The sequence below is a fragment of the Lepidochelys olivacea genome, assembly GCF_965140295.1.
Source record: "Lepidochelys olivacea isolate rLepOli2 genome assembly, chromosome: 9".
NCBI classification, from domain to species: domain Eukaryota; kingdom Metazoa; phylum Chordata; order Testudines; family Cheloniidae; genus Lepidochelys; species Lepidochelys olivacea.
This window is the reverse complement of record NC_140419.1, coordinates 26783098-26806976: the sequence shown is the minus strand read 5'-3', so window position 1 is coordinate 26806976 and position 23879 is coordinate 26783098. Positions and strand designations below refer to the sequence as shown.

At 36.7% G+C, this 23879-nt stretch overlaps 1 protein-coding gene across 17 annotated transcripts in view; it reads left to right on the top strand.

Annotated features, from left to right (window-relative positions):
- Positions 1-23879, top strand: part of MBNL1 (muscleblind like splicing regulator 1) — a 200842-nt gene that overhangs the window by 15449 nt on the left and 161514 nt on the right. For 16 of the 17 annotated variants that reach the window (XM_084640049.1, XM_084640045.1, XM_084640044.1 and 13 more), the window contains exon 2: positions 21842-22783. In XM_084640049.1, coding sequence (XP_084496175.1) covers positions 22610-22783 — 174 coding nt within the window. In that variant the 5' untranslated portion in view covers positions 21842-22609. Of the gene's footprint in view, positions 1-21431; positions 21705-21841; positions 22784-23879 lie in introns of those variants that run through there. The other variant, XM_084640048.1, reaches the window with a different exon arrangement.

Sequence of the window (23879 nt, the reverse complement as noted above, 5' to 3'; positions counted from 1 at the left end):
AAACAGGCTTTATGGACTAAAAAATACTAATCCACAGAACGGAGAGGTGGGCAAGATGTAATTTATTGTCTGCAGCCAGAAGGAGAATAATTAAAGAGAGCTCCATGTTTTCTTGTTTTGTATCAGGGTATAGCAGCCAATATACAGGCTAACCACCTCCTATTCTCTGTTTTTATTTGCTTACAAGTACTGCTTGAGTTCTGCTTCTGGATAGTTAATACAGAGATGGTAATAACACAGGAAAGACCTATAATTAGGAGGATGAGACTTTACACCTCTTGATGACCAGAATAGTGTATGATTGCTACTTAGGAGCTCTTTGGAGAAACTACAACTGTCATACTCCTAAAAGAGCTAAAGCGAAGATAGTCATATTAATTGGTATACAAATAGACCTTGTCGTAAATATTCATTCTCTTTAAAGGCTTAGTATGTGTTTTAATGAAAATGCTATGAAGATTGCTGTAAAGAAAAAAATTTTCTGTTAGCAAAGGCCAGTACATTCTGCTAAAACTGGGGAAAAGTCCTTCCTTTTTTAATAAGATCTTCTGTGATCTCTAGATGTTATCCAGTTTGATGTAATTTTGTTTAGTACTGTATATTTTCACTCCTCTAGGACAGTGGCATTATAGTATAATATCAAAGAATGGGTCCAATCTCATAATCTCTTATTCCTTCTGAGTAAGGGGTCAGTGTAAAGGGCATAATGAAATTTTATCTATGCATGTGTTATGCACTCAGATACTGTAATGAAGCCTATCTGTCTGTTAGAGAGAGCAGCCTGATGTACAAGAATTGGATTGCAAAGTACTAAGATATTCAGATCCAGGATTTTGATTTGCTTAATTATAGAGGTAATAATGGTTAGTCATGACATTTGGTTTCCATAACCAGGCACAGATTCAAATCCTCTCTCCCTGCCCAGGTGAACAATGTTCAGATCCAGGATTTTACATGCCATCTCCTATGTTAGTGGCTATAGGGATGACCAAGAAGCTTCCCCATGTTTGCATGGATGCTCACATTACTGGTCTCTATACTTTCTGCTCCCTGGGGACCATGGAGACTGCTCGCTGTTGATACAGAAACATTTTAAAATTATTTTTCTAACTAATTCAATAAGAAAAACAACATGAAAAGAACATTTTCTTTCTATTAGGGCCATGATTACTTACCAAAGGCATAAACATATGTCTTCCCTTTTATTGCCATCTTCATGACATTTGGCATCTGTTCTGTCACCAATATACAAGTATTACTCCATTTGCATCAATGGGAGTTTGTACATTTAGTAAGGGAAAGAGCTGAGCCCATTACTGCTATATTTTGTATGTGATGCAACTTTTAACATATGTCTAGTTGGTAAAGGATTATAAATTGAAAAGGTGAGGATTTGGGCACGACATGTCATCCAGGAATTTAGTTTCTGGTTTTTGTGTATTAAAATAAATAATGAATACTAGCTCTTGTCCTGGTATCAGACTTCTGCTTTTACCATCAGTAATCTGTACAGGAGAGCAGTATGTGGACATCTCCTTATTCAACATTTTGTTTAAATACTAAGGAAACTGACTAATCTGTTTTTAAAATGTGTGCTGGCTAATGCTGGTAATGTTTTTCTGCTGCTCTCTGAGGCATCTCTGAAATGTTCATTCATGTTTTCAAAAGAAGCTGTCTTGCTACACAACATATGTCTGTGACAACTGTCAAACAAACCCAACTGTTTCAATTGTATATGGTTCTATAGCATATACATCAGTGATTCTGGGCGTATATAGCTCCCCTTGAAGTTTATGTACATTAGACCGTTAGTGGATAGTTTCTGTGAGTCCATGTATTTATATGGTTATTGTTGTAAGAGTTCAGTGTACATTAAACTCATGATAAAATACAGGGATGTATCAGGAGAATTATTTTTCCACTGAGATAAATTATTTTTAAAAAGTCTACATACTGTCTGCTTCTATATCTCTGAAATATTCCCTCAAATTATGTTCTGTATTATATTATCACTACAGAAGATTGCCTGTAAAGTCTGACTCTAGTGCAGCAAGCTGGGATAACTGAATCTTTAAAAAAAGGTAAAGTTAATAGTTTCCCATATATATGTGTGTGTGTGTACATAAAGCAATATTTCACACTCAGTATAAAACAAATAAATAAATTAGTGTTACTGTTCTAATTCTTGTTTGTTTTCAATGGGATGATTGCTACTTGATGTTAATTCAAAACATCATTAGCAAATTTAAAAGATAAAAACATTTCTAATATGTTAGGTAACTTTATTGTACTGTAAAATTAGTGTAGGGCTGGATTAACCCTTCCTGAATTAAAAAAAATAACTGCAGAAGAGAGGGAAAAGAGGGGCAAAAATTAACACTTGGTCCCTTAAAATGGAATAGGTTTTGAGGTCCAGAGAGTGGACAGGGCTATATGGCTGCCAGCCATCTGTTCTACCGTGAATATGCCCTCTCATATATTAGCAGTCACTGAGATGCTTCTTCAGTCTAGTCACCCACAGTCTCCCCGGCAGCACTGATTCCTCAGGAGCCATGTTTTTACTGGTCAAATCACCCACAACTTCGCACTAGCAGCTCTGAAGAGAACATCTCAAGAGTTAATGCTATGGCTGTATGCATATGCAAGTGGTCAGCTGGGGACGATGCAGTGGAGGCTGGATTATTCTCAGCTACTCACTTTTAAGCCCCTACTCCTAAAGTCTTGGTGCACGTGTGGATGGCAGGAGTGGGTCAATGCAACAGAGGCAGCATTCTACCTCTTTTCCTGCTTTCAAGAGGAATTCAGCTTGAATTGTGTCTCCTCTTTATGGGATTTGGGGGAATTTTGTGTCATAGGGTGGCCTGATCCTATGAGATTTGCATGGCTGCACCCTTACATTCTCACAGAAGATCTCTAAAGGCAGTGGAGTTATCATCTGTGCATACAGATATGTTTTATGGCTGGGCCCTTAACAGCCAGTTTAAACAATGTTAGTTCTTCTGACTGTTGAGGCTCTTAGTCATTGCCAGAGAAGCGTAAAGGTGCCTTAATGTAAATGAGAATTCAGCCCACATATCAATGAATTGTGTGTGTATATGTATGTCTTTGCTTATGCACGTATATATTTGAGATTTCAAGCTTTGGCCTGTGATATACAGAAGATCAGACTAGATGATTTGGTGGCCCCCCGATAAGAGATTCATAGAAAATTAATATTGTGGACACCTCCAGTGTAAAAGCAAGCTGGACATAATTTTGTATTTGAATCAGAACCAGTTTTAGCATGATAAATTACAGGGTGGATTTGATTTAAATCATGATTTAAATCACTAGTCCGGAAGACTTGATTTAATCATGGATTTCTACATAAACGTGCATTCTTGTTGGTTGTTATAACCTTAATACATATTCTTCACAACTCAGAGACAGATGAGACCCAAATTGGATCTTTCTTACGGCCTGCTGCCATTACAGGTTTTCCCTTCTAGTGAGAGAATGGTATGGTAGATCTCAAATCAATGAAGGCTTCACTCAGAAAGACCTCAAGACTTCTGGAATATGCTGCTCAAAGAGTTTCACTGTTGTTTCTACTGCCTGTCCCTCTCTTCTCACATTTATCTCCAGACTTCTTCTCCTTGTCCAGACCTGTTCTGCCCCCAACAATCTTCTATTCATTGAACTTTTTGAAACTTTGCACTTTTAGAGAGAGGTAAGGGACTGACTCTGTGTACACACATTTGCAGAGGGACAATAGGGTTGAGGTCTGGTATTTCTCATCTCTATATGTTATTTATTTATTTTAAAACATTTTTGCTGTTAACAAGCATGTTACCTCTAGAGACACAAATCCTCAGTTTTAGAACTGCAAAGCTAAGCATCTCTGATGGTATTTTCTAGACTGAGCTCTGAGTCCCATTAGGTAGATAGAAAGATTAACCTAAATAATCTATACAGAAGTCCCTGGAACCCCATAAGATTGGGTCCCTAATCCATGAACTATTGGAACTCATTTACAAATTTTTTCTTAAACAGTACATGAATATATTGTCTCATACTATAGAATTAGAATTTATAATCCGTATTCCATGATGAGATATCTTTGAGCTACAATGTATAGTAATTAAAACGATTTTAGATAGGTTTTTTCCTCAAAAAGCATTTTATCAAAAAAATCCGATTTTTTAAATTTTTTTTAAATCATTGATTTTTATCCACCCTGATAAATTAGTATTGAAAAGCCTAAACTCTGTATTTTATACAGCTGTGCAGTTTAAAATGTGAAATGCAGTATGAGTCCTGAAAGTACTCAGGTCCCATACGGATGGCATTTCTTGTATCCATTCATTTATGCAGAGAGTAACGATGCTTTTCTTAGGTGTATGGATGGTAATTTACATTTGAATATGTTCAGTATTTTTTTCTGTTAGAAGCTATATGAATGCATTGTTTGGCAGTGGGAGAAGCTTCTGTTGCAAAAGGATACCCCTCCCTTCCAAATAGAGACTGGTCATTAACATCACATTCATAGTTGGGTTCTGATAAGTGTGTCAGTTACACTTTGATACACAAAATGAAGTTTTTTAACAGAATATGCACTGAATTTTTCTTTTAACTTCTACACCACATTTTCTATATCTTGTAGTAAGAAGTTTAGTTTCTAAAGCTTTAGATTTTGTGTGCCAAAAGATTAATAGACTTAGCAGACCTGTTTGTTAAGCTTATTGATGATAATGTAATAAGTCAAGAAATGGTCACAGATCATTTGGTGAAGCAAAATATGCATCAGAGTTGAATTTGGAACAGGCATTTTTTGAAAGACTAATCAAATGTTATAGATAACATTCCCTGACTTTGCTAGCTAATCATATGTTCATGTGGTCTGCAGTGCTTGTATAGGAAGTTCAAAAGATTTATCGTGCATTCGATAGACATTTAATAGAGTGAAGATAACTAGCAAAAGTGTTCCCTCAGTTAAACACATGTGCAAGTCCAAGTGGTATAGATAGGAATTCACATGCCTAGCTTAGGACCATACATAGCCCTTAGTTTTTACATTAGGCCGGCTTCTGAATTTCATAAAGTCAATATAGAGAAATCCTGAGGCCCTTAGTCAGGCAAGCTGTTATTGACCTTGGTAGTTCTATATATTTTTATCTATGATCGGCTTCAGTGGGAGTTTGCCTGATTTTAAAAAGTGAGTAAAACGAGTTATGAATTGCATTCATTATCTGAACAGGTAAGAATATTTACTAAGGAAAACGCTTTACTTAGAGGGTAAAACTCCTACTAGCTTCCCTGGGAGCAGTATTGGACCTAGAGCCTAAAAATGGACCATATTCCAAATCCTGGAAAGTATGCACATGCTGCTTAACCTTAACCTTGTGAATAGACTTCAGTGGCACTACACACATTAACGATTAATAATTAGTCACATAATTAAGTGCCTGGCTGTCTTGTGGCTCAGGGCGCTCAGCACCTTGCCGATTCAAGCCCTAAAATTGTTCATGATAATTTCTGTCAGAAACAGATAACACATAGATTATGAAGGTTTTGAAAACAGTCCACGGCTTCATAAAACATAAGCTAAATGCAGATGATTGCTTCAGAACATAAAAGTTTTACAGTGTCTGATGTCTTTTTGCATCACCCTTCAAAATTAAACTTCAAGGTCTAGAATAATAAAGTAGCAATGATTCAGTCAAGAGATCCAATCGTGTGGTAAATGAACAAAGATTTACTTCAAATGCTACTTACATTAACTTTTAACATAGGTTTATTCAGCAGAGCACTGGTCTTTGAGAGAGACCACAGTTCACCTATAGTTTAGGGTATTAAATGGAATGAATTTCATAGACTCAGTACTACAGATCACCAGACTAACTACCTAATTTTGTAGAGTTTGGCAAAATTGACACTATTTCTCAAGAGATGTAATACTAAGTCATGAGATACAGCACTTCTTGCTGAGAGAGAGTGAGAGAGGTCATCCCCCAAGTTCTGAGTCCACAAGGCTTTCATTTCAAATATCTGTATTGTACATGCTACTTGGTGGGAGTGGGTGTGTGAGAGAGAGTGTGAGAGAGAAACACCGGTTGTGGCTCCATAGTTAAGGATTAGTTAAGCTTTTCACTTAAAGCAAATGAAAAGCTCAATACTATATGATGTATGAAAATACATCTCTGTATCCTCAAAATTTTTGCACTTGCTCTTTGAGAATAAAATGAATTTTTCTGAGAATATACATCTGTTAGTTTGTTTACAAGTTAAAATTAGTTAAAGATTGATCCTTTAAGAAGTGTAGCACCTAGTATCAGACCTTTTGTTTGGCCCTAATGATCTTAACAATGGAACAACAGAAACTCTTCAAACTTCCCATATGGTTAAAATTCAAAAATTAAAAATTGTGCATAGGGTATGTTGAAAAATTTGTTTAGGATTACTCATCATTTTCCCCATTATTTTTTTTGTAACCGAAAGATTCTCCTTCGGCACAGGCTGAGGAATAAGGGTCTACCACAGAGAATTTCACAAATAACTGACCTTTTAAAAAAATAGCTACCATCTTCCATTGTTCTCAGTGGGACTAAGGCATCGGCTATTTTTAGCAAAGATGGCTATTGTCTCTGTTCACCCATTCCATGTGGCCTTTCTGTCTGTTTCCTGACAGCAGTAGGGGCCACCATCTTCCCTAAGGGACCTTAGCTTCACTTTTTTTGGGAACTGTGGGAAGTAGTGGCCATTTTGAAATCTTAACTGAGGTATCTTATAGTTTCAATCCCATTGAGAACAATTCAGTATAACCTCAGAGTTATGAACAGCTCAGGAATGGAGTTTTTTCATAACTCTGAAATGTTCGTAACCTTGTAATCTGTTAATGGTTGTTCTTTCAAAAGTTTACAACTGAACATTAACTTAATACAGCTTTGAAACTTGACTATGCAAAAGAAAAATGCTGCTTCCCCCCACCCCTCCCTTTTTTTAGTACTTTATGTGTAACACTGTACTGTAATTGGATTTTTTTAATCTCTGCTGCTGCCTGATGGTATACTTCTGGTTCCAAATGAGGTGTGTGGTTAACTAGTCAGTTCGTAACTCTGAGGTTCTGCTGTAGGATGATGTTGGCAATTTAAAAAGAAGGTAATCCTTTGTGAATTATCTGAAGAAGATTTTGTGTACCACCTTCTGCTGAATTAAGAACTTTCAATTATGAAATATGACAGCAAAAATGACCACTAATTTTAAATATTTCTTTTTCAAAACTACCCATTTATCAAATCACTTGAACTCTGCCCTGTAATGACACCATGAGGTGGTAGGGAACTAAAAAAAAATCTTTAAAAATCAATTTAATCCAACCTGGGTCCACAAACACTAAGATGTCTTAATTAAAATTATATTGTTATTGCATTGTATCAGTGTAAATTATTTGTACTGAGGGCAAAGCTAAGGTTATTTTGGGTTTCCTAACTGTGCATTTGCATAACTTAACAGGATTTCTTTTAAGTTTAACTTTAATTCTGAATATCCTGGGTTCATAATGTTGGTTTGTTTGGATTTTTTTTTTAAATTTAATTTTATAAATACCACATCCCTTTAATACATATTATTGATATGTATTCTCAACCTTAACCCAATTTCAATGTAATTTTTTATTGGGAATATATGTGTATGTGCATGCATATACACATATATGCATATGTATTTGTACACAAAATATACTTTTGTGTTATAAAAATATTTAGTTGTGGACATTCTTCTTGCAAATAACATCATGTACCAACTGCTGTGTCAGCTCTGAAAAGTAGAGTAAATATATCTGGAATTTGCCCAAAACGATCTGCAAAACGTTCTAGAGAAGTTGAATATAGTAATATAGAAAATAGCAAAATCCAGAAATAACCCCACAAAATCTTAGAGGGTTATCCCAAACAGTCCTGCAAACCATACTACAAGGTTCCATAGGGTTTCAAAGTTATGGCTTTGAAATTCAGTGTGTTTGGGGAATTAATCTACATGGTACGTAACTACTTTACAGAGGACCATTGCAACTTGTCTGAGGTATCTGAGGGTGGTATATGCCACTGGGCTTTGCTCTATGAGAGGTGGCTGGGTGTTGTCTTTGCTTGTGGTACTTTAAGCTTGACCATCTGAAGGAGAGGTAAAAACTCACCTATGCTACCAACGTGGTGGAGAGAAGAGCTATTTTCCCTGTTTGGGAGTTCTGAAGAGAAACTGCCCTTCCCTGCTGCTCTCTCTCCCCACTGCTGGTCGTCTGTGAAATTTTTTGTGGTCCCTGCCTACTCTTCTCACCCCATGCTGGAGTTATTATCTGTGAAAGAATAGGAGATATCTCCATCTGAGTCATAAGGGGAGAAGCTGGGAACTCTGACTGTCTCCCTGCAGCTGTTAAGATCTCCTGCCTGTGGTTTCATCAGAGCTTCAGTCTCCCAACCACTCACTCAACCAGGAAGTGAACTAAAGATTGAAGAATGAGAAACTCTCTCACGAAAGCTCATGCTCAAATAAATTGGTTAGTCTCTAAGGTGCCACAAGTACTCCTTTTCTTTTTGCGAATACAGACTAACACGGCTGTTACTCTGAAATCTCTCAGAATTGACTAGCATATTAGAATTAACCCAAATTGGGGCTTCACTTTAAGGGAGGCTTCACTTGTCTTACGCATATGTGTGTGCTCCATACTTAAAGTTGATTTTGTTTTTAATCTGGACTACTTTATGGAGGTGGAGGAATATGAATATAGAAATGAGTGCTCAGTAATACCATTTATAAATAACTCTAGCTTTACATATTAACAGTAGCGCTGTCTTTGCTATAAGGCAATACAATTATGCCTGTTTCAGAATAAAACATGCATTTCTTTTAAAACCTGAATAAATTGCTTTAGAAGGAAAATAAGTTTGCTTTATTAATTGGGTCTAGATGCATCACAGTCTTCTAAAGCCTTTAAATTCCATTTTTCCCAGGGGTACCATAAAGTACTATTCAGGCTTCAGAAGCTTTGTGAACCAGGCAGATTTGTCAAGTTTTCCAAGTAGATTGCCAAGCTCGAAACAACAGTAATTAGACCTGGACTCACCTTAAAAATATATGCTACCATTCCAACATTTTGTTTAATATTCATCTTACGAATTTGGGTATAAGGGCCTCTTTGCTTTAAGTTCTATTCAGAAAGTTTACACCACTCATCTTCATTGATGAGTGCCTTGGCATTTGTCTGATGACATGCACTTACAGTCTGAAAACTTACACTGGCTATTTCAGGCAAGGTACCACTTTACCCATGCCATTCAGTTTCCAGGGAACAAAAGTCTAAACACAGTGATAAACACAGAATGATTTACATATGAGAATAAGTAAATAGTGTTTTGCCTAGGGATACATGAAGCTGCAAGGAAATACATTTTTCAAGTATTTGGAAGTCTACACAGAATTCTTGGTTTTGTATAGTTAGCTTTAAAAAAAAATCTTCTTTTATACATAACCTTGTAGGGAAAATCCTGCAACCCTTAGCGCTTACTCAAGACAAACTCAGGATTTTATTCATAGTGCAATGACAAACGAATGACAGTGAATCAATTCTAGTAATAACATAGTATATACTATAGGTAAATAAAATAAAATAAAAAACATCTGACAAATCGAAGAAGAGATTAGCGTTTGCTGGTTTTAAAATAAACATTTTTTAGTTTGTATCTCCACTGAAGGAAAGACTCTTGCTGACTCCTATGGGTGTTGGATCAAACTCCTATATTTTATAAATAGCCTACCAAGCTCTATAAGAAAACTTTTTTTTTTAATAAACGCACTGTTATTTTTTTTCCTGAAGAAGTAGAGGACTTATTTCTGATCTTTGTTTGTTTTTCTTTTTAAATAGTGAAGGCAAAAATTAAAGGATCTGACCCTTTTGTTGCTGTTGTTTTGTAAGTACTGTGCCACTGGCAGAATCAGTGTTTAAATACAGGGTGTGAGATTCTTTTGCTATATTTTTACTTCGTGTTTTTGCTGTTTGGTATTCTGTCTCTCAGTCTTCCACAGTCAAGATATGTACTAAAGCCTGCTTTGTTCTTGTTCAATCTTTTTAGATAGTACTTAAGAATACTCCACTTTCCCGTGTAATGATTAAGATTGCATCAAATTCCATTTTTCAAATAGCAGATTTTTAAAGCTGAGAGAGCACAAGTTCAACTGGATTTATACTGAATAAATTTACTGTATTGTTAAGTTTCTCTATTCTCCGCAGTTAACTTTCATCAAAAAAACTTTTTAATTAAGAAGAATTCAAACAGAATATAAAAGCTAATTTCATTTTCCTATAGGGAAAACACTATGGAAAATTTGATAAATATAGCAGAGGTAGACAATAGGGAGGGCAGAAAATACTTTGGACTTAGTGCAGATTCCTTCCAAGGTGCAATGTGACCTTTATAAAAATAGAGTGAAATTGTAAGAACATTAATTGACAATACTGGCGAGTTTGCAATTGTTTAGTTGAGTATCATCTGATGGCCAGTTGTGCTGTTTGAACATGGCTATAAAGAACATGGACCCACACCCTGTCAATCTGTTCAGCAGAGAATCCTCTATTGAACAGTAATGCAGGTAACACCATTTTGCAATGGCTTCTTGGAAGAAAGAGGTTACAGATGTTATACGCTTAAGATGCCCTTTCCCACCATCCATGCAAAATTAAGCAAGACATAAATCTTTTATAAGAGGCCCTGATCCAGAGCATTTAAATGTAGGCTTAACTTTAAGCCCGTGAGTATTCCCATTCAGTGGGCTAAAGGCCAGGATTTTTAAAGGTATTTAGCTGGTCCTGTGCTCAATGTTGCATTACCTAACTGATTTAAGAGCCCAAATCCTTTATTTTGAAAGGATTTGGGCACATAGGAGCCTAAATCACATTGACTGTCAGGGGATTTAGACACCCTTGCAATGCTGAATGCAACAATTCCAGAATCTGGTCCTAAGTGCTTTTCTGCATTAGCATCTTAAAATGCTATCTTTTCAATTACAGTATTTTAATAAATCAGTCTAGCCAGGAACTAGATTGCAAATGGCATAGAACATTAACAATATTAATAAAGTGCTAATAAATTAATAATACTTTAATAGTACTTGTGTAATGTAACCTTTAGTTTTTAGATATTTCTTTCAAGTTCTTTATATTTGATTTCTATGCATGATCCTATGGCAAGTTTACGTTAATGAATATAACTTTAGGTGGCCCATTTCACTAAGAAATGTGATAAATCCATAATTTATATGAAGCTGCAAGGTCCATTTCTTCTGCAGGAAGGCCCTACATCTATGTTACACTAGGGTGACATGCATTGTATCTTGGTTGTGGACTACAAAAAAGATTACCTACAGAGTATCTGTGTGGAGAGGGGGAGAACGCAGTCTGCTTATGTCTATCAAAAGACAGGCTGTTTGGAAACAATATCTTGGTGTTATTGAGACCATGAGAGTCTTGCGTACAGGTATCCTGTTTTAAAGCAAACTGTAAGTGAGTACTATTACCAGGGACAAACACAGCTACGTGTCAAAATGATGAATTCCAAAACATAAATTGTCCTGAGAAATAAACAAGCAGAAGCGACACAACAATGCTGTTGTATTCGACTACAAGGGATGCAAAGATATAGGGAAAAATGTGTGGGGTATTCATGTTGCTTTTGGCTGAGAAGTACCTCTGATTGAGCAGGATATTCTGATCTGAGCAATACTGTGAGAAGCTCAGAAGATAGTTCAGATGGCTCCCTGCCATACTGCTACCATAAATAGATCAGTGCAGCTGGTTACAACCATCCAGATCCCTAACCTGGAAATGGCTGTTAGCAGAGACCTGGAAGGCACAAGCAAGAGATTTTGTGTGCTTAATAGTGACATGGGGGTGGGGAGGGACGGTGTTGGCACTGGACTTTGCCTTACACTGTGCTTTCCCTTTCTTTTGGCACATGCTTCATTTATTAAGTAGTGCAACTTAAATATAAACCGACTTCCAGATATGAGCCTAGGGGTGATTTTGTGTAATACACAAATGATGTGGGTCTAATACAAAGTGATGTTTTGCTCCTCAAATCAGTTTATATATATAAATTTTATATTGCTATATAATAAATATAAATGTATTAATTAGCCAGATCTCTAACTTTTCAAACTGAAGTGGCTGAGTCTTGATGGACTGAGTCCCATAGATTTTTTTCATCTCAAAAAAGAACAGTCCCATCTCTTAGTTCTTTTGTTCCTTAGCAGTGTTGACTAATTAAGAGCTCTATCCCGACTCCCTAAAATACTTAGACCCTGATCTTGAAAGCACTTACTCATGCGTTCAACTGAAATCAGTGAAACTACTCCTGTTTTCAAAGTTAAACATACGAGTAGGTCTTTATATAATAATGTAGCCTATGTTTGGACTGAACTCTGTTCAGCCAGTGGAAACGAATATTTATGACTGTACTCAAATATCAATAGCCTCTCAATATACCTAAGAATCAACTAAAGGAAATTTAAAAAACAAAGAAGTCCTATCTAGGCTGTAGAGTCTTATACAGATGTTGATTTCAGGATCCCAGTATTTTTTTCTTAATCCACAAATAGGGTTTTTAATATGCTGGAAGGGTATATTGAGTACAACTAACAATATGAAATAGAATATATGATAATGAAAGGACAGTAGTTATTGTAACATACAAAATATTCCACTTCAGAAATTGTCATACTTAGAGAAATTGAAGTTCTGAGCTAACATGCGTTCATCCCCATATTATACCCTACCACAGCTGCTGGGGTAAATTTCATTCAGAACATTTAGCCTTGTGACTCCTGTTAACGTTAATGGGAGTCATACAGCTATATATCTCCATACATTAAACTGAAAATGTTTTGTACCGACTTAGTGTGTCCTATGTAAAACGTTCCAGCTACTGAAATGTTTGCAGTTTTTAAAATTGAAACAAATACATCAAATGGGTGTAAAAAGAATGTGAGTAGTACAGTATCGAAGAGTTTTATAAGAGCTGGCAGAGGAGCTTGCTGGGCTGTTAATGTCAATTTTCAATAAGTCTTGATTACAGTCTATAAGTATTTACACAGGAAACAAATATTAATAATGGGCTGTTCCATCTAGCAGAGAAACATATAACAACCCAGGGGTTGGAAGTTGATACTGGACATATTCAGACTGGAAATAAAATGTCATTTTTTAAATGGTGAGAATCATTAATCATTGGAACAATGTACCAAGGGTCATGGTGGATTCTCCATCACTGACCATTTTTAAATCAAGATAGGATGTTATTCTAAAAGGCATGCTCTAAAATTAATTTGGGGACGTTTTATGGCCTGTGCTTAACAGGAGGTCAGACTCGATGATCACCATGGTCACTTCTGGTCTCAGAATCTATTAATCTAGTGTCAATATTTCATTTCAGTTTTTAATTTGAACTATGCACTACAGTACATACATACTACAGTATGAACTACAGCTGCTGAAATACTGGTACATATTAGGGATTAGGATCAGACTTTCATGGAGGGCAGATTACGACACATCTGCCTACTGTTGTGTTGCTTGCATCTTGCTCTGAAGCATCTGGTGCTGGCCACTGTTGGAGACAGGATACTGGACAAGTTGAGCCTTGGCAATTCCTAATATTCTACAAATACTAGGGCTTTGGTTCAATTTGAGTGCGTTAGCATTGAGAAATGCTAAAGTTTGGAAATTGAGCTGAATGATTCGTTCAAGTAAATGCAGTACAAATTTAGCTTGCACCGGTTTGGACAACCAACTAGTTTGTCCTATTTTCAAGTAACTTTGCCATATTTTGGTAGGATCATATAGTTGCTACAGTATTTGCCCCTTGTTCTTTAATTAAATGCCCGGACCGTTGAAGATTCTGTTTATATATTGAGTGTGAGCAGAATGTGTTGCATTGTATTTGTTAATAACCAAATTCAGGGCCTTTTTCCTTTTGCCCTCAAAGCAGATGTAAAATAATGCTGCCCACATAAGAACCTGTGATGAATCGTCACTCTTGCCAGGACTCTTGATCATACGCTATGTACTAAAATGTTTTGATGACCTCTGGTCCTGACCTGGAAGGCCGCAGCCAGAGAGGACCAGTAGAGCATGTGAACTGTACCACATTTGGAAGACAAGGAGATAGTACATATTTGTGTAATTAGAGGCCTGGAATTGGCTCATTACAATACGTAAAGGAAGGGAAAAGATGTATAGGTTTCAGGTAGGCTAGACAAGTAGCCCATTTAACCTCGGGAGACCAGGTTCAAATTCCAGTTTACTAGTACATCACAAATAAATGAGTTTGGTGGTCTCATCCAAGTCTCTAATTCATATTTATTCACATAACAATATCACCATACACAACTTGGCACAATTCTGCAAGACTGGAATATGCTGATTGGCACTGGAAGAGTGTGGGTGTTGCCAGGCACATTAGCAGAGCTACCTGGAGAAGCTTGCTGGCTCGAGCAAATGCTACTGGCAATAAGTACTAATATTAGTAGTATTTTTGTCATTTATATTGCATAATCCAGTGGGACCCCAGGGTGATCACCTCAGGATCATTTTGCCTCTTACTGGATTGCAGCCATTCTGGGATGAAACAAAGCCATTCTGTGCAAACGATGCTACAATGGCAGCCCTTTTAGGAAAGGAAGTTGAGAGCAACAGATTCAGTTTCAGCTAAGTGAGGACATTTGAACAAATAGTTCTAAATGAAATTTATAAATTCTTTGATGAGCACTTAGATATTAGCAGATTTTTCTCTTGTGAAAAGTAATATTTTAAATAATTATAGGGGGTCAGAATCTTGGGGTTATATAGCATCCAAATGAAAGCATCCCCAGCAGCACTTCGTCCTCTAGACACAAACTAAGGTATTGGTTTAATTCTGTGTTAAAGGGAAGCTACTATTAACTGTAATGGTGCAGGATCAGGCCAAAGGGTGGGGAATAAGGGCTTGTTTACATGGTGCCTTAGTCCACACCCACCACACTCACTAATCTGCCTGCGTGGACCCTCCTGGTGCACAGTAAAACTTCCCTAGTGTATGTTAATGTAGTGCTCTTTGAAACGGGACTAATTTAGGGAACTTTTAGTGCGAACCGCAGGGTCCACAAGATATTGTGTAGACAAGCCCTAAAACTCAGGTCCCTTGACTCCGTGCTATAACTGCTAGACTAATCAGTTGGAAGGATGTCCAACAGTTCTAAGGAAATGATTTGTTTTTTCTTAGATCTCTAATACTATTTAATAAAAGTTTTGCTTTTTGAATATAATGTTTTAAAGAATTTATAGTGGAATGTTATTTTTCTATGTCTGCCTCATATGACATGTTCAGATGAATAACTGCATGTCATTTATGGGCAGACTGGTGATGTTCCATAATTCTCGATACCTGATTGATATATTTTGCTATCTTGGTAATTTGCTTTTAAATAATGTTGCCAATATGTTCTTACCTACTACCAAAATTGGTCTTAAAAATAAACCTGATTGGAATTCTGTATTAGCAAAATGATATATCTGTTGTAGTTCAGTCAGACTGAGTAAGGTCACACTATTCCAGATGAGGTTTCACAAGTGCCTTGTATAATGGTACTAACACTTACCTGTCTCTACTGGGAATACCTTGCCTGATGCATCCTAGGATTATATCGGGGTACTCAAACTGAGCATTGTGGGGGTTGCGAGTTGTCAGACTGCACCCTCAAACTCCACTTCACCTCTAGCATTTATAATATAAAAAATAAATATAAAAATGTGTTTTTAATTTATAAGGGGGAGTCACACTCAAGGCTTGCTGTGTGAAAGGGGTCACCAATGCAAAAGTTTGAGAACCACTGAATTATATTAACTTCAAAAGGCACTGGATCATACCTATGTGCCATACAGAAACTATTTTACATTAAAATTGTTTCTAATATAGCATATGTTGTATATTTACAATTCAAACTGACTCAAGTATAGAACCTGATCCTACAATTCTCCTCCTGATAAATTTAGTACAGAGGTTGTTGTTTAACTCAAGAGAGTTAATATGGGGTCATTTTGTTGTCGAATTCTCTTAGAAAACTTGACTGTTCTCTTTGCCAGCCCATTTCCTTGTGGATGATAGGGGCTGAAAGCGATATACTTGAAATCATACTACATCCGAAAAGCTTCGAATTCAGAGCTGGCAAACTATGTTCTGCTCTCAATAACAATATTTTCCATAATGCCAAAATGAGAAATGTGCCTCTTAATTTTTCTAGGACCTGATGCCTTGTGGGTCTAGTGACTAAAATTTCTACAACTCCAGACCAATCAATGCCTATCAGATATGTCTATTTTCTAAGAAGTTCTGATGTTCTTTTGGCATTGGCTTGTCTGACAATGTTGTGAGTATGCGAGGTTCTTTGAGTTGTATCTCTCTGGTCATTCTGCAAGACTTGTTTACTTCAAAATTTCAGACTTAGAAAGAGCACCAAGAATAACTTCAGGTTCTGTGAAAGAGCACACTGAAGATGCATGCTGTTCACTCTCTCAGCTCTGAAATCTGTGGCAAATTTGATAATTAGCCTAATTTTTTGTTTTCACTTAATCTTGTGACATTGCTATAATCACATCTCTCACTTGGTCCATGATGTAATTATTGCATTTCTTTCACATTTATTTAGATCTATGTTTAGATATTTTATTGGTAATAGTTAGATAAGGCAGAGATATTTTGAAAATGCTACAATTTGGTCAGTTTTTTATATTTCTTGATTTAAATTAAGTCTAATTTGGAAACTGCAGGCTGTGAGATTACATTAACAATATAAATAATATATTAATTTAACTCCATTTCCCATTCTTACTAGAATCATTGTCATAAAGATAGGTTCATGTTGCATAATTCTGTTCTTGCTGACAATTCTCATGACAGTGAGATTAGTTTCTCTTGCTTCTTTGAGCCCAGAATAGTGTACCTCACTACTCTAACCTTTTTTAGTGTTGTGCATTTTCATTGTGTCTGACCTGTACATCTGTTTCTGTAAGGCTTCTGTGGCTGCAAATGGAGAAAACAGGAATGTCTAGCTACTCCAATTACAGGAAGAGTCAAAACAATGGTCCCCCATGGAGTATTTTTCAGTATAAATAAGGCATTCATATTCAGATACCTTATTCTTTTGACAAATTATAATGAGAATTGAAAAATAGCATATCATTAATCCAGTCGTATGACACTTCTTTGTAACAATAATAGGAAGTGATAGAAATTGAACACATTCAGTCATAAACTGGAAATCATAATCGGATGGTCCTCTTCTGTGTTACTTTAACTTTCTCAAGCATTTTCGGTTAACATTTGAATACTTGTTTTGATTTGTGAAGCTATTCATAACCAGTTGCATTGACCCAGTTCAACAGACAGTTAAATCAGTTTCACTTGAGGAATGATTTTTCAAGGATATGATATTTTCTCTCCACATATGTGTTTAAACCTGTCCAGAGAAGTACATCTTTTATTTGCCTTTATTGCATTGCTTTAGCTTGCATCTGCTTTTTTTAAACTAGCCTGTTCATATTTTTCTTTGGTTTCCATTTAAATTCCAAATAGTTGATGAGCAAAAAACAACAACAAAATTGCCAAACATTGCCAAAAAGTAATGACTCTCACAGACTGTGGCAATTAAAATTCAGACTTACAGGTGAAGTGCATATCAAAAATGAGAAAGCACATCCTTTTGTGCTGAATCCCCTAATAACTGGCCACTAAGGAGCTTCACCGCAAAAGTCTAACTAAAGTTCTTTATAAAAACATTTAAGCCACATTTCTCACTCTTCTTCTCTGAAGCTATTGTGTTATTTCCTGGTTAAGTGGAGATAGCCCAGAAAGAGCCATCACAAATATGTGAAGTCTCATTGCAGCCCATGCAGTCCTTTGGTATTTGAAATTTCACACAGTGATTCCTTCTTGGGTATCTTCATGAACCAGAAAATACCAAAAGAATTTCACACTGTGAGGGAAAATAGCTTGGAAGGGTTGGTAAATATATTTTTGTGCTGTGTGTCATTCCCCTCCCCCACTTGTTTAGTGGCGACATTCAGCAAATAAATCTGGCCTTAATTTGCTCTTTGTTTTTGCTCTGCAGATTATTTTTAAGGCTGACTCTGAGGGTTGTATTTTCAAAAATATTCATTAAATTCTACCCAAAATAATTTGTGCATAAGCAAGTAATTGTACAGGTAAAATGTGCATTGATACCAGTACTATTTGACATTTGTATAACACCTTCACTCAAAAGATTTACAAATATTAATGAATTAGGTCTCACAACTCCTCTGTGAGATCAGGAAGTATTATTACTTTCATTTTACAGATGGTAAGATCAGTGGGAGTTTTACCATTGACTCTCTGATTTCATCCAGAGAGATTAATATAAGTGGTTTTCCCAAGATCACACAAAAAGTTCATTACAAGACTAGGAATAAAACACATATCTCCCAACTCAGAGCCCCGTGCTTTAGCTGCAAGATTATCATTTCTCCGTGATTTGTACACGCAAAACGGTACTTTCCTATGCAAATAGTCATTTGCATAAGCAATTGCCCATTCTTCATGCACAAATACATATTTTCCTGCACACTTACTGATTTGCATCTGTCCTCTCATGTTTCAGGGGGGGCAATTTAAGCAAGTAGTTTTGAAAACATGGCCCTTAGACCCTTTATAGTATGGCATAAACAGTATATCAGCTGATGTTCTAATACACCTCAGTATTTAGGCACATATGGTTTGTACTATGGGTATTATGTTAAATAGACAAAAGCAGGAAAATTTATAGTTAGGACTGTGTCACATTTTTAATATAACTTGTGGGGTGCCTGTCGTCTGGATCTACAGCATCTCGGCTCAAGCATTTTTAGCTTTATTCCCACATGTAATACTGAGACTGAAATGCCTGTGATGAAATATCACCCATAAAATATTATGCGCTTCTGTACAAGACTGTCATAACATGATGAAACAGTGGCAAATCAGTTGGCAGTAGATTTGCAAATGGATAAGGCAATACCATGTCAACTTGATTAGGGCCAAATTCATCTACCATAAAATTGTGAGAAAGAAATTGGGAATACTCTCAACATATGTTATCTGCCAGATTATCAAAACCTGGCCTTTTTTGCACCCTCAAAGTTTGAGTGGAAATAATTGCACAAAGTTGCATCCAGGGTTATTTGCCCCGGAATTTCAGTTCATTTGGACATCTAAACATTTAGTGCTGCCCACAGAAAAGTTACCTTGATGGATTTGGTCTACAACACATGGCAAGCCTGCTGAGTGTAGATATATCCTAAATGAAAATAGTGTCTGTGGATATTTGTTTCCAAAATTGTTTCCATATTTCTGGTTGCTTGTACAAAATACCGGCTTGGTTAAGAATGCACTGAAAAGCGAGCCCTATTTACAATTGATTTTTTGGGGTATATCTTCTAGTCTCCAGTTCAGTTTTATTCCCCCTCTATTTTGGTATGCTTAAAACAAACTACTCCGCCACCAACCGTTCTGTTCCTTATTGCTTTGCAACCATGCTAAACTGACAAGCACGTTTCCAGAGCTCCGTTTCTGCTGATGATGTCCATGATGCAAGTGTAGAAAGAGAAAAGTTTGCTGTTTATGGGAGTATAGCACCAGAAGCATAGAAGTATGCAGTTCTGTCACCTAAAAGAGATTGGATAAGTGCAGGATGTGTTAGGGCTCATGCTGCAAAAGAAGAGAATTTAGAATTGAGTTATTTGCAAGACCTTCTTTTATGTCTTATTAAGTCATTTGAGATCAGCTGGGTTGTTCTTGTTCACTGTGCTGAGGTTCAGTTTGAATAGGACTGGGGGCAGGGACCCAATCAGGAACTCATTTCCTGAGGATGTCAGTTGAGGGATCTCGGAAGATGTTTTCAGGGCTTGTCTTCCATATTTAGGTTAGTTTTTTCATGGTCATTTTAACTTCCTCTATTTCTTTGTCTCCTGATTTGAGAAGAGGGAGAGGGTTCTGTTTATTAATTGAATTATTTTTATGTTCAGCAGACTGACTCTTCATAAATTATTGGCATGCTCAAAATATCATCTGCTGACAAGGAGCAACTCCTAATGTCCATTTCTCAAAGTTTCAAAGCTTAGTTTTCTAATGCAAACCTTGTTTAGCATGGACATAAGGTTAAATGGACAAACTGAATTTTTCCTCAATACTTCTCTTCTTGCTGACCGGCAGAATAGAAACGAACAAAAAAACTGCTGAGTTACCCTATTAACATATGAAAGCTTGCAGTTGTATCCTACAGTAACATTGTTTTATAATGTCTTGCAATATGTAGTTTTTTTATTAATGTTATGGCAGCCCATAAAGCAAACTCAGACAATAAGAAATGTAGTCTTATGTCACTGAAAACTTTGCTGTCTGTTAAAACAGTAAGATGGTCATAGTAAATAACCATAGGTTTTTTTCCCAGTAGAACTCAGAGTTCATTTGAATAAATAAACATTTAATAGCCTTCAATACAAGTTTTTGTCATGAAGCAACAGCGAAATCCTGGGAAATAAATATATATTTCATTTAAACTATGAAGATTGTGCTTGAAACTGTTAAACATCAGGAAATAAAGTTATGAATTTTAATGTGCTTTTGTCTGTAACAAGACTTGTGCAGTTGTCTTGATTTTATAAATAATAATAATAATAAAACCATCAAAGTTAGCTGTTTCCACAAAGATATTATTTGAATATAAGTTTCTCAGAGGTGCAGAGTTAGAAGCATACACGTAAAGCTAAGACCAGCAGGCATCAGCTCACCCCACTACTTTAATTCAGAGGAGTGTCATTTTGAAGTGCATCATGCTGCTTAAATCAAATTCTGTGATTAATATTTAATGTTACTGTGATGGAATCACTTTCTCCCTTGAAGTTAACTTACATTTTGCCAGACATCCTGACAACACTGCAATTCTTATATACCCTGTATGACCTGGGCTTTTCCTTGAGAAAGGTCAGAATAAAGGGTGCTTTTGTTCATATCTAGCCTGCCGGTGATATATTGACAAAGTGTCTGCTGGCTGAATGGAATAGTTTTACAGTATTAAACAAGTGCTGATTTCTGTGGAGAGGCAGGACTTATGGGGGTTTAGAAGGAAGTGAATTGGTTAGGTCAGGAGAATGTACCATTTGTGAACTCCCCCTTTCCTTTTATATTCATGTGTCGGATACAGTAGACGGTACGCTGGCTGTGCTCAAGGCAGAACTGGAGAGAAAGCAGCTTGAAAGTGATCTGCAGTTTGAAAGCTTGCTTTTTTTTCTGTCGGGATTCTACAGGCGCTTGTGCTTGTGTTGGAAGCTGTTTTAAAACTAACATGGTTTAATCCACTAACTGCATGTTGGGTAAATTCAAAACCCACATGCTCGTCCTCTTGCAGTGGAATAAGTCACATCTGATGGACATTTTCTGTGCTTATAGCATAGTAATGAACGTCTGACAGGCGCGACCTTTCATAAGACAGCCCACACTATTGGCTTTCTGCCCAGAATATTGCTGCAACACTATCTGTGATTGGTTATCTCTCTATCATGCATTGCTTCACAAGGGAAAACGGCCCCTTTTTTAATAAATCTACGATGGCTGGCTGCAATATGCTACACTGTAAGTATATTGTGTGAAAGAAACAGACAGACTATAATTCTGCATAGTAGTCTAGGAGCACATGGCAAGGCTGTAATGCTGTGGGACCTCAGTGGAATGCTGCTTGGTAAATTTTAACGTATTTGTTTTTTCTACAGGTTGGTACTAAGAAGTGCCTTTCCTGACGTCTCTGCTGCTTGGAACCGCTTCTAGAGCAGTCTCTGCTTTTTGCCTTGCTTGCTGCCAGCTAGACTGCGACGACAGCACATCCACCCTCCACCTCTAGCCCAGACACCCCCATTTCTACTTATAATCAAGAGAAAAGCTCTAAGTATCAGGCATTGCCCTAGGCTGCTTTAGTATAAAAATAAGTTTGCTGAAAAAGTAAGATATCTTCTGCCAGAAAATCAAGGAGAGAAAAAAAAATTCTCGATTGTTGCTCTAAACTGCTGCATCTGTCTATGCCAAACTAATCAATACCGATTGCACCACAAAACGCAATTGCAAATTCAGCTGTGTTGGAGATTACCTTTCAGACAACTTTACTGAAAGCAGCTTGGAAATTCTGTGTCAAAGGGTCTGCCACGTTTTCATGCTTGCATTTTGGGCTCCAAATTGGCACTCGGAATGGGTTACTGAGAGCACAAGGCTAGTTTCAGGCCACACTTTTTAACATTCATCTTACTTATGAACCTAGCATTTCTTTAAATACAAAACCTCTTTCAATTAGCAGTTTCATGCTGTGAATTTCTAGTTGGAAACCTTTTCTTTGATATTGTGACAACACAATTTTACATGTACTTTTAAAGTAGGGAGCGGGGAAAAGAGTATTTTGGAGGTGACATTTTCATCATTTCCAATCTATCAGTTTGGCTGTTTGTTTGTTTGTTTCACTGAAAATTGTAACTACCTGTAAAAATCTAAACATGGCTGTTAGTGTCACACCGATTCGGGACACAAAATGGCTAACACTGGAAGTGTGTAGAGAGTTCCAAAGAGGGACTTGCTCACGACCAGACACGGAATGTAAATTTGCACATCCATCGAAAAGCTGCCAAGTTGAAAATGGACGAGTAATCGCCTGCTTTGATTCATTGAAAGTGAGTAAATATTATATTCTTTTCAAGGATAAATAGTTAATGAATGAAACAATTATAATCGGCAGAACCATAGCGTCTGGGAGATATGGATTGCTGTCTGTTGTAGAATGGAGATTTATGGCTTTTTTTATTGCTGATTTGTTGGTTTTGTTTTTCTCAAGGGATGGGGGAGAGGAGAACAAGGGGGAAATAATTGTAACAGAGTTCAAGCTCTCTGGAATTGGTGTGTTTACAGTTACTGGTTCCTTAACCCTAAATTGTTATTGGTCTGTAGCTGGTGTAAAAAGCAGTGTATATTTCGTTTAGAAATAGCAAAGTCATAGTAAAGATTCTTTTAAATAAATAAATAAGTAAAAGAGACTGGAAATGCAAACCATGTGTTCTAAATGATGATTTGTTGTTGTCTTGTAACTGCATGTGGATTGTTGCTGGCTCTGGACAGGTAGGCAGTGCATTTGAGATCAGTATTTTCCTTCATAAATTAGCATGGCTACTTCTGAAAGCATCTTTTTTTTCATTTTTTGGACTTCCGTGATTTTTTCCTTCCTTCTTACAAATATAATTATTTAATGAAAGGAGTGATGCATTCCTTGGAAAACTTAACTGAAAGCCAGGTATCTCCAGTCATGCAAGGAGGACTATAATAGCGAAGTTACAGATTTACTGCCACTTCCAAAAAATATATGCTAGGCAAGCTGTGTAAAGTATAGGACTGGTATTTTCAACTGTCTCTAGTTTCAGGGGTCAGTTGTGAAACATACAGATTTCCAGTTCCTTCTCTTCATTCTTTATTAATTAAATAATCCCAGACTTTAAATAGCCATCCTACAGACTGTAACTTAATACAGCACAGAGTCATAAATCAGAGGCTGATAGAAAAATTATGTCTCTTTGTTTTCTCTAGAATATAATATTGCTGCTCTTAAGGCCAAATCCCAGGAAGGGGAGCGAAGCCTGAGCATATGGGCATTGCTGTGGACAAAAATGTCATGGGCTGAAGGAGGGAATGTTCTGCCTTAGCTAGCTACTGTAGGCCGATTGTATAGCCAGATCAGGATCACAGCTAGAGCAGGGCAGCAAATGGTTTTCCCATCCC